The sequence below is a fragment of the Tinamus guttatus genome, unplaced genomic scaffold, assembly GCF_059628265.1.
Source record: "Tinamus guttatus ecotype Peru unplaced genomic scaffold, ASM5962826v1 Tinamus_guttatus_pri_ptg001087l, whole genome shotgun sequence".
Lineage (NCBI taxonomy): Eukaryota > Metazoa > Chordata > Aves > Tinamiformes > Tinamidae > Tinamus > Tinamus guttatus.
In genome coordinates, this window is record NW_028289621.1 from 756,355 (window position 1) to 772,040 (window position 15,686).

The window sequence follows — 15,686 nt, forward strand, 5'->3', positions numbered from 1 at the left end:
AAAATATGTCCTCAGTAACGACGTTTAGATTTTAGCTGGACCTAAATAATTATTCAACGTATCCACTATTAAACAACTTCAGTATCTTTGAGAGAAGTAATCTGGAAAACTCTATCTACCTTCATACCATTCTTTGCTGAAAGATGAAAATCGATAAGGTATTAACCATAATTAAACACACTAGTCTCTCTTCCTCTTTCTGTTAAGCTAAATTTGGAGCTGGTCTGGCACCAAAGCACATACAAGCAGAAATGTGGTCTGTGTGTTATATCTGTATTTCGCTTGCAACAACATTCAGGGAATTTAGGAATCACAAAATTTCTTTCTCGGAAGATAATTTTAGGTAAAATCATGCAGAGTGTACATTTTAAAACGTAGGCCATTTACTATTTAATTTTGACATAGAAATTAGAAGTTTTACATTTTGTAGATGCTATAGCCAAACTAAATAACCTAACAGGAGCCCTGTTATTATGGCATTTTGTTGTGCATCATTAAAACAAAAACAAACCCAAACCTCCTTTATGAACTTTTGGAACCATATTTACAGTCGATGGGATTTTGAAAAACACAGGCATTAAAAATGTTGCTGGATAAAGGAATTATTGATCTGTTTTCTTCTTCCTGTATCTGAAAGTGTGCTATTAAGACAGCAATAGAGTATCAGAGCTTGGGGGAGAGAAGGAATAAAAGAATTCTAGCAAATTTGCTTTAGCCATCAGCTAGACCAAAAAAATATCTTGCTCTTGGAAAGTAAAATCAGGGTATATGTTTGCCACAGAGTGATAAATAATTAAAAAAAAAAACAAATCTGAGTTATTTCATTTCAATGCACTGCAGTTTTTGTTTTTAACATATCTTGCTGATTATTACAATGTTTCTGGAAGGCATTAAAACACTTTATAATTCCCAGTTCATTTTAAGGTAACTTCTAACAATTTCTGTACCTTTATGTGTAAGTCTAACAGTTCATATCTGTGTGAAGCCATGAATGGTAAAGCATAAAATTAGTATCAAGTGAGAAACGTCCTGCAGAAATGCAAGATAAGCTACAACTGACAAGAGGCACAGTAAGCTCAGCTACCATGGATGTTGCTTTAGAATTATCTGTACAAGGGACGTATGAAAATGATAATTTCTGAATTGGCTTTTTGTTATTCTAGACAAGGGTGAGTTTACTCTCATTATATGAGTGCAGAAGGGGCATACGGAGTCCAAGCCACTTTCCAGAGAGGAGCCTCTCTTACAGCGACTACAATTTCTTCTTCATGTTCCCTGCCCAAGAAATCTTTTAGCAGCAAATATAGTATCATGCTCATTTCTATACACTCTATGCTCCTTCTATGTACAAAGTAGTTTTACATTTTATTATATTCCATTATACAATTTTACATGGTACCGTTACCATTTCAATTCATAGTTTAGCAATTCAATACATACTTAGATAACTGCCTTTCCATGTACTGTTATACATTTAACCAAAAACAAACAAACAAAATGTAGAAAACAAGCACAGTGGTGCAATGTCCAGGCACTTTCAATGTTGCTCAGCAAAATAAGCAAGCACCCTGTTTGAAAGCATGGTAACTTTTAGAAAAAGAAAAATGCTCATCATGGATTTTTTTAACATCTTTTGCACAGTTCCAAGTATTCCTGAGAAAGCTGTAAAATATCACTGGCATGTTTATATTTCAGCAGTGGGTCTAAGTGAACAGTAACCTCCATCCCCAGATGTTCCACTGATTGCACAGAAGACATGTAGGGAGTCATGCATCCATGGCGAATGCATCGTATCTTCGTGGTACATCTACACAAAACAAAACAGCCACAGATTCAGTAAAAGTCCAGTTCATTTTTAAAAAGCTGGATTATAATAAGGCATGCAAAAGAGATAGCCGACCTTGTCTTCAAAGCTGTTTCACAAAGGCAGCATAACAAAGAAATGAGAAAGAACAGTAATTCAGCAATTTCTGTAGCACGCATATAGACACTCTATTGTACAGCACTAGATAGTTTTCAGTTAAGACTACCCAATTTAGGAAGGAAACAATCCTCTCTGTGTGGCAACTTCTTCTTATAGCCTAACAATAACAGAATTGCCACACAGTCTTCTAAGAATTGCTCTCGAAGTAGCTGCTGCATTTGTTTTTTATCCTGTCCTTCATCAATGGGCTCAAGTTAATCTGCATTTACACTGCTGAAACTGAGATCACTGGCCATTGTAAACAGTTTTTGGACACCAGTATTCTGTCACTCTGAGATTTCCTGCACTTACTCAGCTGCAGTTCACCATTTTGGGTTTTTTTTGGATAGGTTACAGGCTGATCCAGTGAGTTACCCATCTGCCAAAATAGATGTACAGCCTGCATGGCTTTGGAGGCCCTGGAAACACTTAGAAAAAGGTATATTATTTGTAATGAGAACCCTAAATGAATCTGATTTCCCTTCTACGTTTAACTGAGGAACTTTGCAAAGGGACAAAGTGTTTAACAATGCACAACCATGCAGAACAATCTTTGTAAATACTATGTTTTACACTGCCTCCAGATGTCACACAAAATACTTAAGAAAAAATGAAAAGTGTACCATTCCTGGCGAGCATTTTACTTTGATGTTTCAGTTGCTGTAATAATATTTTGCCCATTAGCCAAAGAGAACAAGGCAATGGATTTGAAAATACATATATAGGTAAAAAGCTGTGTTTTAATAATGCTTCTTTGTTCTAAGATAATCTTAATTATTGTATTGCTTAGATGCAAAACCATGATATTTGTTTTAACTTTGAATATGAAGAATTCAGAAACCACAAAAGTTCCAGCAGCTGCATGCAAATTAAACGCCTTGGAGAGGTTTACTTGCAAACATTTTAGAGTAAGCAGGTGGCAAATTCCTATGAACATTTCTGAGCAAACTCAGCAGTGAAATGAACTTGTCAACGTAAAAGTGGGAAAAAAAGCTGAATGTGCAAAATGAGTAGTTGGGCTACTAAGAAAATGGTGGTATGGAGAGAATAGCAGGGAAATCTCATAGCAAAAGGGAGATAGAACAGTCACTTATCCCCATTACACTCCTACAGCAAAACTCATCACCATCATGAGACTGTGCTTTGTTTCCCTGAAATGACATTCTACTCACCTGTGCCAACACTCTATTTGATTCCTTTCAACATTTAAAATACGGGTCAATTAAGTTAGGACAAATACTTTAACAGTGCATATAAACAGCACGTTGGCTTTAGGCCAAAATTCAAAGTAAATAACCTTCAGAGACAAACAAAAAAAGGAACTTAGGCAGGATATAACAAAGGAAACCAAACTTTTGCTCTCAAATTTTGACCTGTTATTTATCATGGGATTCTTACCACGTAGAGAACATGAGACAAAACATGGCACAGTGTTTCTGGTGGCCACAGCAAGCAGGAAACTACCAGTTACACGACCTGTGAGGACTCCACCCTGGAGCACACGGTACAGTGACACCATGATGGGGCTTTCAACCCACAGGAACTGGGTTGTTAGGAGGTCACCACGGGTATCATTTACTTTTTCACATTCAGTGACTGGTGTTTTTACGTTTTGCAAAGAGCACGAGGAGAAGCAGCTCCAGGGGTGTGCGGTACGTGCCTGTTCGTGGATGATGTCAGAAAGCTCTTTCACCATATCCCTAAAGTTTGACTTCAGGCCCTCGTGGTACTCCAGCTGGTCCTCCTTAATGAGCCGCTCATTGAGGTCCAGGGCAATTCCGCAGGCTTGGATAAACTTCCTGCAGGTGAAAGCGATGAGCTTGTGGCATTACATTGTACACCAGCCCGGCAGGGAAAACCCTCAGCTCTCCTTTCCTCCAAGGTTCGGGACAAGTCAGGTCCTGGGGGGCAGCTCTGGCCCCATGGAGCAGGCGGTGGAGAGGGAACACTGGGCAGGAATGGGCTTTCCTTCGAGCCCAGGCTGGCAATAAGTGCAAAAAGGCACACGCACACCCGCAGGGTGACACGGTGTGACACAGGGTCACCCTTCCCACCTGCTCTGGCCCCACACATGGCTTGCAGGTCACAGATATGGTTTGCTAAAGGAAAACAGTCTGCTCCTTCCAACAAGCGTCCGGTGGGTGAACGGGAGTCACCGGCACCCAGCAAAGCAACGGGGGAGCTGGTGGGTGCCCGGTTGATCCTGGAAGCCCAGGACATGCTCTAGAAAGGCAGCTGGGGAAGCACATTGTCCTGAGGGCAAGCAGGAGCTGCCAGGGCACTCCTTATACAACAAGAAACACTTGGGCATTCAGCACCTCCTGATCTCAGGAGCAGGCAAACACGTAAGAAAAAACAAGCACTATATGCTAACCCTATGGTTAGTTTTTATTACATTAGAAATCCTACCTGAACATTTCTTTTAACTCATTCACCTTCTTAGCAGGATATTTGCTGGACTGGCTGTCACTTAGGAAAGCCCTAGCATAGGCCAAGGGACCAGCATTAACCTAAAAACAAAAGCAGTCATTTAAGCTTGAACCTAAGTTGAATTGCTGAAACAGTTATAAAAGTATAATAATTTTGTTATAATTGAAAAACATTATTTGAAGACCACCAACCTGGCACTATACAGGAGACGGCTAAAGTTTCTAAACATGAGTATTACTTTTTCTATCTTTTTTTAAACCTAAAGACAGATGGAGATTAAAAAAAAAGTAGTCTATTTCCTCATACTTTTTTCTTATTTCTGTTTAGAGAGCAATGCAGTCTTAAAGTCACATGCTTAGAGAAACCAGGTTCACAAAATGGCTATAGGTTTGCAGTACAATCTTCAAGAATTAAAAATATTTCAGCACCACCCACTGCAAACTAACGTGGAGATACATTTGTACTTGGCATTGCAAATACAACCGGAGAAAACACTCGCTGCCATGAGCCACCTGCTCAGGTACAACCGCACGCAGCAGGTGCAGTTTTGAAGGCGAGATCATGGCTGCAGTGCTGCAAGCAAGGCAGTTAATCATTTCTGAAAGGTAAATGTGCTGCATTGCCTGGGGATGACTCACTCCGAGATGTGCATAGAAACGTAACCTTGAACGGAGCTCAGGTCTTACCTGCACAGAAACACAGCCCTGCAACTTGAGCTGCAGCTGGATCATATCGACATCACCGGCAGCGCAGAGTTTTTGCAGCTCTGCTGTCTTGTCTTTTATCTCGTCAGTAGCGACATCAATTGGTTTTAAATTAACCTGATGTTCATAATTGACTGGAATTCTCTTCTTTACATACGGAAAGGAGTTCGAGGCTAGCAGAAACAGCAAATGAAGTTCATAGGTTGAAAAGCCTTTCAAGAAATGGGACTATTCTTCATAGCAAAAAAAAATATATATATATATATATATATACAGGCAAATCCTTGCCCTCTGAGTTTTACTCAGCGCACAAGAAATCCTGAAACAAGACTCTAATCTAACAGCATTACTTACTCATTTGTCAACATTTGCGCACAGAAATATAAGGATAACCTTCCCCCAACCTCCTCCCAAAAGTGAGAATAATTCATCACAGTTCTGACTAAAACTGAATTTCTGACTTGTTTTGGGTATTTCAATGTACTAAAACACTCTAAAAAGAGGTCCTGATACCTTCTGTCCCACATTTAGATGCTCATACTTACTAGTTAGAACAGTCCTTTTTTTACACTGTTCTTCCACACTGCCATGCTTTTTTCCAGATAAAGTATAAGGAGTTTCGAACACAAATCTATTGATATTGTGGTTTCTTTCAAATTCAGTCTTTCTTTCAGAAATTTCTTTGTCATCAAAGTAGGGCTTCACATAGGTCACTTGAATATGAGCATACTTAGGATCAAGGTCTTTAACATTTACCTGTGAGATAAGAGGATTGCTTACTAGAAGGCCAAAGGCTACGAACATCACAGATAATCAGTTAATTTAGTTAATTCATCTGCTGGGATCTGATGCAAATCCCTGCTGCTTTCAAGTAAATGATAGACAAAACTCTTCCTTTGACCCCAGCTGCGATGGCAAGGTGCTAAGGCCATCAGCTGGCAGATGCATGAGATATATGGAGGTCTGGGATGAGAAATACCTCACCTGTTGCCAAACAAGGCACATCTGGAACAGATAATCGTATCACCGTATCAATCAGCGCTGCACATGCCTGACCTAGTTAATCCCAACACAACCACGAGCTAGTGTGTATGCAGTACTGTGCCGTGGCATGCAATGCTGCAGGCTGGCACAAAGCAAAATCTGGGATCTCCAGCAGTGTCTGGAGTAACCCACAGTTGCAGCCCAAGGAGGTGCAGACCTGTGCCCTGAGGAAGCACAGGGAGCTACGGCTGTTCTGGGCTCCTTATTCAGCAGAATAACAGCAGGTTTTAGATGGGTAGGAAGCAGGCAGCCCACGCAGGAAGAGTTACACAAGAGGGATCTGTTTCCAGGGAATCCCCCAAACTGCACCATAAAGAGGGGGAATGAGCAGGAGGGTGAAAAGGATTTCCTCTTAGATATGCACTGACAAAGCAATGAGTAACCCTGTTTCCAACCATTTGCTCCTTTGGGCTGGGTCCTAACTCCTCCTGACAACAAGGCTGAGACGTGGGTTGCAAGTTTCCAATTTGTAATTCCCAGTTCATTTATTCCCACCTGGGAGCCAGATAGTCTAATTTAAAGCTCTGATGTTCACTGCTAATAGCATGTTTATTTGGTTTAATGCTACCTTGTTAGAATCCTGGATAATCTTTACAGTCTCTGATCCAAACTTTTCTCCATAAAGCTTAAGAAGTCTGAAGGAGATTTCCGAGAGGCCCGTCAGCTTGGGTTCTTTATAGATGTATTCCTTCCCATCTTCTTCTTCAAAGAATGTCTAGCATTAATTTCACACACACAAAAACACACACAAAAAACAAAGTAAGAAACAAATGGGTTTCTTCACTTGGGAAACGTTATTTTAGATTTTCTACTTTGAAAACAAGTTTATTCTAGCAAGAAGGTTTATATGATTGTGTCTTGCATAAAGTGTCATTGAATGTGGTTTGTTTAACAGGTTCCTTCAAAAACTGTATAAAAATGAAGTTCCTTCCTTAAGCAACGCAAGCATGCCATTGCTGAACAGAAAGGCTTGAATAGCACTGATGGGAAATCTAAACAATGGGGAAGGGGAGTTTGGCCAAAGGTTTTCTTTTAGGGAGTGCAGAGAGGGGCAAGCAGGAGAAAAGAACCCCACAAAAATAAAAACAGAGAAGGAGTAGAAAGACACAAAAATTGAATGAAGCCTGAGAGCAGAGACACATGAAGAATCTAGAGAATATTTTGTGTAGGCTGAAAGGGACTTGAAGCAATCAAGAATGAAACGTGCTGCTTCTAGTTTGATTCCTCTTGCACTGAGAGAAGTGGAACTTAGTGCAGATGTTGTAAATAGAGACAAAATGACACCAACAGCATCTGCCTGCATTGTCAATCCTCCCTGTAATGGGAACAACCTGAAGGCTTCAGGCTTTGGCCAGTTATTCCAGCTAGAAGTTGTGACAGAATATTAAAACTATCTCTCTATTGTTGACAAATAAAGCTGGCAAAGCTTTAAAACAAAAAAACTGGATCAAATATTGGTCATCAGGATACTACTTTATGTAGCTTAACTGGAGGAGCAGCAAACTAAACTCTAGCAGCTGTTTCTTTTTATCTGTCGTTAACCTTATTTGCCTTGTAAATAACCAAAGATGAAGATAAGACAAGGCCAAAAATAAAACTTATACTGCTGTAGCAAAAGCTTGTGCTCAGATATGTTATATGTGTAACAGTGGTGGTATTCTTGTGTCCAGGCTAGTTTCAGGGGTATACATCACCTCGTCTAGAGGAGAGGACCAGGAAAGACAGGGCTATTATCATTTACACAACATTTTCTAAAGAGCACTTCTGCATCTCCCCCAGCATTAGGGGTTCACAAGCAGAAGAAAACACATGGAATGTGGGAGATGACACATTTTATTGGACCAATTGATAAAGCTGGAAGAAAGGCAGCTGCTTTTAGGCACAGAATACTCTAAGAGGTCTGATAAGCACATACTCCTTGGAACTCCAAGCCCAAATCTTTTCCATTTCTTTTTTCCAATGACTTCAGCTAGTCTAACAAAAAATACCACCTAACCCTACAAACTTGTAACTGACACTGCACTACATATGTTATGCTCCCTGTTTCTCACGTAACCATTTTAATCTGCTGATGTCTGTAAAACAGCAGCAATTTTCTGTAAATTAAAATATCTGTTACTAATACTAGTTATATACTATATACTGTGGTATTATCAGTTATATACTACATACTAAATGGATTTGTGTAAATTATAATAATGATTGCACAGAATGTGGTTTTCTGAACCTTCTAAGCCATTTCCTAACTGCTGAGCTGCTTTGTGAAAATCCTATCGGCAGATCACAAGCTTAACAATAATGAAGCACTCCTAGAAAGGCAGAGAAACACTGGCCTCAAGAATGTCATATTAAAATGGTTATGTACACACTCCCGTGGCTGCACCCCAAGTAGGTAGCAGGCTTTTCAGCTGCAAAGCCTCACAGAAGAGCAGCTTTCTGGGCCAGGTGAGTGGTAAACTGGCAAGCTGCTTTATACACTTACTTGTCCATAAAAGGCCACTCTGAAGAAGGTTCCAAGCAGCCTCTTCCTTGAGTGCATTACCTCCAGTATCTTCGCATAGGCTCCATGAAGTGTTCTGTACAGCTGAGTAAGTTTCTGGAAATCAAACCTTGACATCATTAAAACAGAATTACACAAGCAGGAAATTATACATAAAACACTGGAAGCTACTGAGATATCTGAATCCAATCCTATGGGGACTTTGGACTAGAATTTTTCGAGAGGCTCATTTTTCCTTTGGAAAAAACCTCATTTTTAAACACATGCTTAGTTTCCGGTCTGAGAGGTGCCACTGATTTCAAATAAAGCCGCTAACCTTAGAGATAAGAACTGATAATAAACTGAAAACTGAGATAAGAAGAAACTGAAAATTGCGGTAAACCTGGAGTCTCAGCATGCTCCTAGACTAAGCCTTTAAGAGTAGAACAGTTTGCACTATTATAGCCAAAAAATCTTTTCTGATTGAAAACAGCGTAATGATATCAAAATAGATCAAGGCTTTTCCTAGCTTCAGTTATACAGTTGGACGTTGTCCTTGTGTGGAAGGGGATATGGGAGAGGAGGGAAAGTGAAGCACTAGTCTGCAGTCCAGCAACACCTGCTCTGGAGTGAGGATCATAGCAGGGGATGGGAAGTGCAAAGAGGAGGATGGGCTGGTGACAACTTCCTTCCTCCAACACTTGCTGCTGAATTATCTGCAGATTTAGTCCTCTATTTGAGCAGATCTTACTCTTTTTTAACCTTAAAGGTCTGAAGTCTTTACGCATTAAATGACATAAAGAATCAGTGGCTTTGATAAGGGCACGGGATGTAGGAGGACAGTAGTATATTGGGGAGAGGGAATTACTACCTAATAGGAACCTTCTCGATCTGGAAATGCTTTAACTTTAATGATTACATTCCAGATTATTGCTGGACACATAGTAATGACACACAGTGCTTTACTGACATCAAGCCATTAACTCATAATTTCTGAAATAAGAAAAAAACAAGAAGCTTTTTTAGCCATCTAGGAAATTACTTGAGCTGTACAAAAATGCCTACCTCAAATTCACGCCGCTTTTCATAGATAGGAATGATCAATTTGGAAACTTCAGAAATTGTTTCATAACGCTCTGCCTTCCACAGGCCATCTATACATTGCTCCAGCAGCTCCACTAGCACTTCCTATGACAGCAACCAAATTGGTGGTGTTAATAATAAAGTCAAAGTTGGAAGCTTCACATAGTTCAACACATTTCAGAACATGTTCCCACAACTCCAGACGTTTAAAATCTGTGTGTTCCTGGCCTTTTCAGAGGTATTTTAAATTTCAAAAGGGAAAGAGCTGAATTATTTTAAACAAATTTCATTTTTAATAAACCATGGGCAAGTATGTTTATTTAGCTACCTCCCGATGTACTTACACAGGTAAGAAATGTGTAAGAAATGTGTGCAGTGGCGAGGACATGTGCTGCTGAAGATCCTCAAACCTAGCCTTGATGAAAAGACAATCTAGCCGTGAGGTTGCAGGGCCACCTTGCTCAGCCACGTGGCCCACCTAACACTGATGCACAGAGATGCAGAATTAATTGTGAGGCCTCACAGAAGGATTGCTCTCCACTGTCCTGATTCCCTATTATGTTTTCTGGAATGTTCTGCCGATGTGTGTGTCCCTTTGTCAGGGCAGGACTGTATTTGACTCACGTTCTGCTCCTCCTTGAAAATTTGGTGCTGCAGTGCCCTTGGCCAGCAGAATTTGCATTTGCATAACGTGGCAGGCAAAGTTTGTGGTGCAGCCTTTTCAGTCTTAGTATTAGAGAAGTCTTTCAAAGGAACCAACAGCTTGTACCAGTTTTACTGACCAGAACTTTACCCCTAAAATCCTTAAACAACCTTTCCTCTTGTGAAATTGTTACAGAATACTTTTCCTTCCAAGTGCCAGTGCACGGCTATAATTTATTACAGCTCACACACAAAAAGATCCAAAGCTAAATCCTATCAAATCTTAAACCTACAGGTCTGCATTACAGCACCTCACCTCACTGTAATGTACATCCATCATCCCCCCATCTTCTTTCATTGCACCTTCTTCATCTATGTTGGGAGTGATTTTCCTGAAGGCAGAGCACCCACTGGAGAAGAGTTCTGTGGAGGACAAAAGCAAATCACTTTACAGAATATATCTCAAATGCATCACACTTCAAGAGCCAGCCAAGCAGTCTAGCTGGTAGGGAGATCCTACAAGCAGCAGGAGACCTGATTCCCATTTTTGCCACTGATTTGCCACATGACAACACAGCAGAACCCCCTTGGCCATTCTTCACGGCAGTCACTCCTAGTATGTCACCAGCATGAAGGGCAACAGATCTTTCAGCACGCTGTGTGGTGGTCACCTTTAATCAACCTAATGGGCTGCAACTCACTGAGTTGGGCAAGACAAGAGTACATTTCTGAACAGAAGATCTGAGAAAAATCTATTACCAGATGCTGGAAAGCTGGGTGGTAAGAGAACAGGCTGTCAACTACAAGAAGGCACATTTCTTTATGCACTCTCAGCTTTGAGTAATTTGGCCTACATATGTGTAAAGAGTGTCAGTAATGGAGATAGCTCATTGCATTCTCTCTATATCCCTTTGGACTTGTTCCTCTTCTAAGTTCTTGTTTTAAAGCTGGTTTTGGTCAGCAGCTTCCAATGTATAAATAAAGAATAACTAGCTTTCAATCCCCTCTGCTCTCTAACTATGTAACATACCTATCAAAAAATTAGTATACATATCAAAAAGAAGTTATGATTTTCCCACTTGGTTAACACACAATACATAATTTGGAGAGACTTCAAGTCCCCTGAGCAGGACACTCAGAGACCTTCCTGTCAAAGGGAATGTATGTTATCAGCTTTTGCAGGCCCTTAACTTTCTGCTACCTTTTAAATGTTATGCCATTTCAGCCATACTTCACCCATAGAAATAAGAAATGGGGTAAATATATCAACTGTTAAATAGATATTTAAAAGAAAATCTGCAAAACGGTGCTACTTTAGAGTGGAACAGTCTGCCTTTACTTCCTGTTTTGCATTAAACCACAACCCCTTTTTTTTTCCCCCCCCTCTGGTGGGTCATTACCTATTTGTATAGTTAGGGTACAACCTCATTTTTTGACTGAAATCCAACTATAGTTTTGTGTACCTATAGCGATACTTCTAGTGTGATGAATATACTGAGAGTCAGTTTTTAACAATTGTTTCCCCTTCTGAGCACGTTTCCTAAAGCGAATACATGCGAACACTTGAACTGAGCTGCATCCGTTCTTATTTTACTCAGCAAAATGTCATTGTGATTATCTAAGTAGAACCGATCAGCCTAGTAAATGCCCTTGCTTGAAAATCCGGATTAATTTCTTTAAAAAAATCCCCATCTTTTGCCTTTGTCAGCCCATGGTGCATTATTATTATTTCCTTTTTAGCTTGTTTAAAAATGCTCTACAAATAATCATTTACCAAATCTTACCAAATTACCAAAAAGATTCTGATCCCCACAAAACCCAAGGGCAAAGTCACGACACTGCCTTTGTGCCTCTCTAGCAGCAAGCACTTACTTTTCCTGTGAAGAAACTCTGCAACGAGGGCTGCTACGTGAACATAACACATGGCTGCCTGGAAAGTACAAAGGGAAAATTAAATGTCATCTGTACATCTGTCTTTTTGTACACCGTGGCTTTAATTACACAATTACCTCTGAAAAGTCTCCATTTTTCACATGAATCTTTGCCATGCTGTCCAGCCAAGTTTTGCGGAGCTCTGGAGTGCTTGCATAAGATTTTGCTAGACTGTACTGTAGGTCTATCAGCATTTCTGGGTCCTTTTCGTGTTCTTTCATTTGGGCAGTAGCCATGAGCACTGTACGGATTCTCTTTGTCAAATCTTTGACTTCGGAAGGAAAAGCAGTTGCCTGACACAAAACAAAGCTAGTTAAAAGCAGACACAGACATAGAAGGTGTTCCAGCCTTTGGCAAAGATAGTCCATCCTTACCCTTTGAGCCAATATTCCACTTACTAACGACCTGAAAATGCAAAGCACTGGAGATAACTGCAGCTTTTACTTTTTGAACTCACTCTGTGTAGAAGGTAGAGCATTGCATATGCAATGACATGCATTTTACTCTGGGTATGCAAATCCTATTGATTTTCGGGCTGATCTCTCCTGGTCACGCACAGGGTGTCAGGCTGGTTATTCCTATGCTGGCTTGAGGCAGGTACCTTGGTAACCTGCTGAGTTGGTGTGAGAGCGAGATGAAACTGCTCCAAGCATGTGAACGTCACGGAAAGGGGCTTTAAACCATTCCTGAACTAGCTTTCAGTTCATTTAACCACCGGCTTGTTAAGTCTCTGATGTGGTCACTCTTGACTTCCTACAGAACCAAAGAGCTGTATCTGTAGAGCTTCTCACCGTAGGAACGTAAAATAGGGAAAGTGGAAAAAAACAGTTCATCACAGAATTGCAGACTGTAGTCAGACCCCTCCTCGGAGCAGGGTGAAGATAAAGCAGGCTGAGTAGGGCGCGTGCAGCCAGGCTCTGATAACTTCTAAGGACACAGATCCCACCTCATTTCAGAGCCCTGCTCTAGGGCTACACCAGTCTCTTGGGGAAGAATGTTTTTTCTCCATGGAATTCCCCATGCAGCAACTTGTGCCTATTGCCTCCTATCCTGTGACTTCGGAGCCTGACTTCATCATCTCTACAACCCCGCTTTAGCAGAAAGCAGTAAAGTGTAGCTCCATGAAACCCGTTTAAATAATCATCTCTGCACAGAAGAGAAACGAGGTCTTTGTAGGGTATATCCTAAGTATAATTTTATTATATCACAACTCAAGCCCTAACTGTGGTTCTCATTTCACCTTTAGTTCACAGGATGATGACACCACTGTAAAATACTTTCCACTTTTTTCTGTCTTAAATCTGTAGTTATAGGGTGCACAACGGAGCAGGCTGTAGCAAGTGTGTATTGTTCAGTGGGTTGGGTAGAAGCCGTTCATTTTAATACTTAAGGTAGATAGTTGTTTCCCAAAGGAATAGGGAGAGCAAAGTAAAAACACATCACAACCACTAATCCCTGGGAGAGGGGGCTTTCTCCATATTGCTGAAAATCAACTAGTTGATTTTGCTTCCAGCTAATCGATACTTCTAGGCAGTAGAAATGCCAGGGCCTTCCTCATCATCCCTCTCAATGCTGTAGGTTCTTGGAAAGCTCTTTGGATAATCTTGAAAGCAACGTGCTGAGCAAAGCACAAACTGAATTACAGCGCTACCTCCTTTTGGCTTTAAGCCTGATGGATGGAACACGATCTTCTATGCAGCTGGCCATATTGCTGTTGGCATAATCTTTGTTTACTGAGCAAACAGAGCCCAGTAGGAACTTATAAATCATACAATTCCATTCATTAGCTTTACCCTTAAACACCATTTCCTTGAGTGCTTCCCCACTCTCACCCCCAGTAGCTGATAGCCCATGACATGATTTATTTTCCTCAACTTACCTTCATAGGTCTGTCGCTGTTGGCAAAGTTGTTAATGATGAGCAAGGAGTCCTGAAACCTTGTCCCACCACTGAGTGCCACATCGGCTATTAACTGGCTCACTGCAATTATTATCTGTTGGGAAAGAGCAAGGGTTTTATTTAAACAAATCCTTGTAGAGGTGTTTTACTGTCACAGTTATATAAGATGTTTATACAAAAAGATCACGTCTTTCCCACAGTGTAAGCGATGGTTGTTGTGGCTTCCCTGTCACATCTCCCAGGGACAAATAGTCTCCAGAGTACTTGCTGAACAGCAAGCTCACATGATCCGTGATAAAATGTTCTTAATACTAACCCTAATGAAGTAATTAGTACATCACTTTTCTTCTGTGACTTATTACAACCCAAAGGGTGTTCATCTGCCCATCTAGATATCTAATTTGCCTCAAAAAAAGCAACACCACAAAAGCAGCTCCAGAAAAACAATTCCTCCTCCTGAGCCAAAGGCAACTCTTCCTGCTGTCCTTCCAACCCCATCCCAGTCCGCCTCCAGGGCAGTGATGTGTCTTTTAACCATGATTCCAAAAAATCAAAAGCTTGGAGTCTGACTGGGCCAATCAGTGAAAGAGAAATTAAGCAAAGCCTGGAAATCAAGAGGATTTTTGACCAAATAATGGCTATGTTTGCTCTTTTCAGATGCGTGTGAGAAGTTTCTCTGGAAACATTAGATGACATATAGCTACTAGGCCAGTATACAGTCAAGCTCTTGAAATATGAGTTCATGAAACTGGAGGTGGACTGCTCTCTACTTGTTTCCTGTTCACTGACCTGAAGATGTGTTCTCAGAAACGTTCTCCTCTTGGTGAACTCAAAGTTATTTCTCATCAGGAGATACAGAAGGGCAGAAGCCTCATTCCTGGTGGAGGCCAGCTTTGATGTGCAGCACTTCAGGATCTCGTAGCAGAGGGCAGCACACATGTTCACCCTTCCCTTGAAAAACGCTGAGGGAAACTTCACAAGACATACACAAGCATTAGAACAGATAAATGACACCCATGGTGCTCAGAGGGACGGAGGAAGAGGGGTTACACAACACGCTCCAGCCTGAAGGGCCTGTACAAAACCTTTACCAGAGTTCTGTGCTGAAAAGTATTTGTGGGAATGAATCCAGGGCCTGTTTTTAGGCATGTTTCCTAAAGCAATGAGGAAGGGGTGACCTCAGCCAGGCCTGAGGAGCAGGCGGCCGCGGCGGCCTGGCACACGACTTCCCCCGGCACCGGCCGCAGCGGGGTTGGCACGGGAAGCAGAACAAGGAAGAGTCTGGCCACGGCATGTGGCCACAGCCGCACGGGTGGCACCAATGCTTCCTGGCAGGGAAACGGAGGCCGTTTGGGCATTGCGTGTGGTGTCCCTCCGTGGAAACGCTCTGCTTTCAGTGGCTGAACCCCTTGGCTGTCACTGAAGGAGCCCTGGGGTCCCCAGGCCTCTGCTCACTGAGGACACAGCGGTCCTCATGGCCCACCCGCCACCTCGGCCTGCCTCAGCACCA

At 41.4% G+C, this 15,686-nt stretch overlaps 1 protein-coding gene across 1 annotated transcript in view; it reads right to left on the minus strand.

The window, feature by feature from the left end:
* Positions 1–1,667: 1,667 nt before the first annotated feature.
* The window catches only part of DOCK11 (dedicator of cytokinesis 11), a 73,303-nt gene continuing 59,284 nt past the window's right edge, over positions 1,668–15,686 (minus strand). The window contains exons 41-53 of the mRNA XM_088538473.1: positions 14,966–15,148; positions 14,157–14,270; positions 12,355–12,570; positions 12,218–12,275; positions 10,662–10,768; positions 9,686–9,808; positions 8,624–8,737; positions 6,710–6,856; positions 5,643–5,853; positions 5,080–5,270; positions 4,373–4,473; positions 3,624–3,762; positions 1,668–1,807 (exon numbers count right to left, since the gene is read on the minus strand). Coding sequence (XP_088394599.1) covers positions 1,685–1,807; positions 3,624–3,762; positions 4,373–4,473; positions 5,080–5,270; positions 5,643–5,853; positions 6,710–6,856; positions 8,624–8,737; positions 9,686–9,808; positions 10,662–10,768; positions 12,218–12,275; positions 12,355–12,570; positions 14,157–14,270; positions 14,966–15,148 — 1,827 coding nt within the window. The 3' untranslated portion in view covers positions 1,668–1,684. The remainder of the gene's footprint in view (positions 1,808–3,623; positions 3,763–4,372; positions 4,474–5,079; positions 5,271–5,642; positions 5,854–6,709; positions 6,857–8,623; positions 8,738–9,685; positions 9,809–10,661; positions 10,769–12,217; positions 12,276–12,354; positions 12,571–14,156; positions 14,271–14,965; positions 15,149–15,686) is intronic.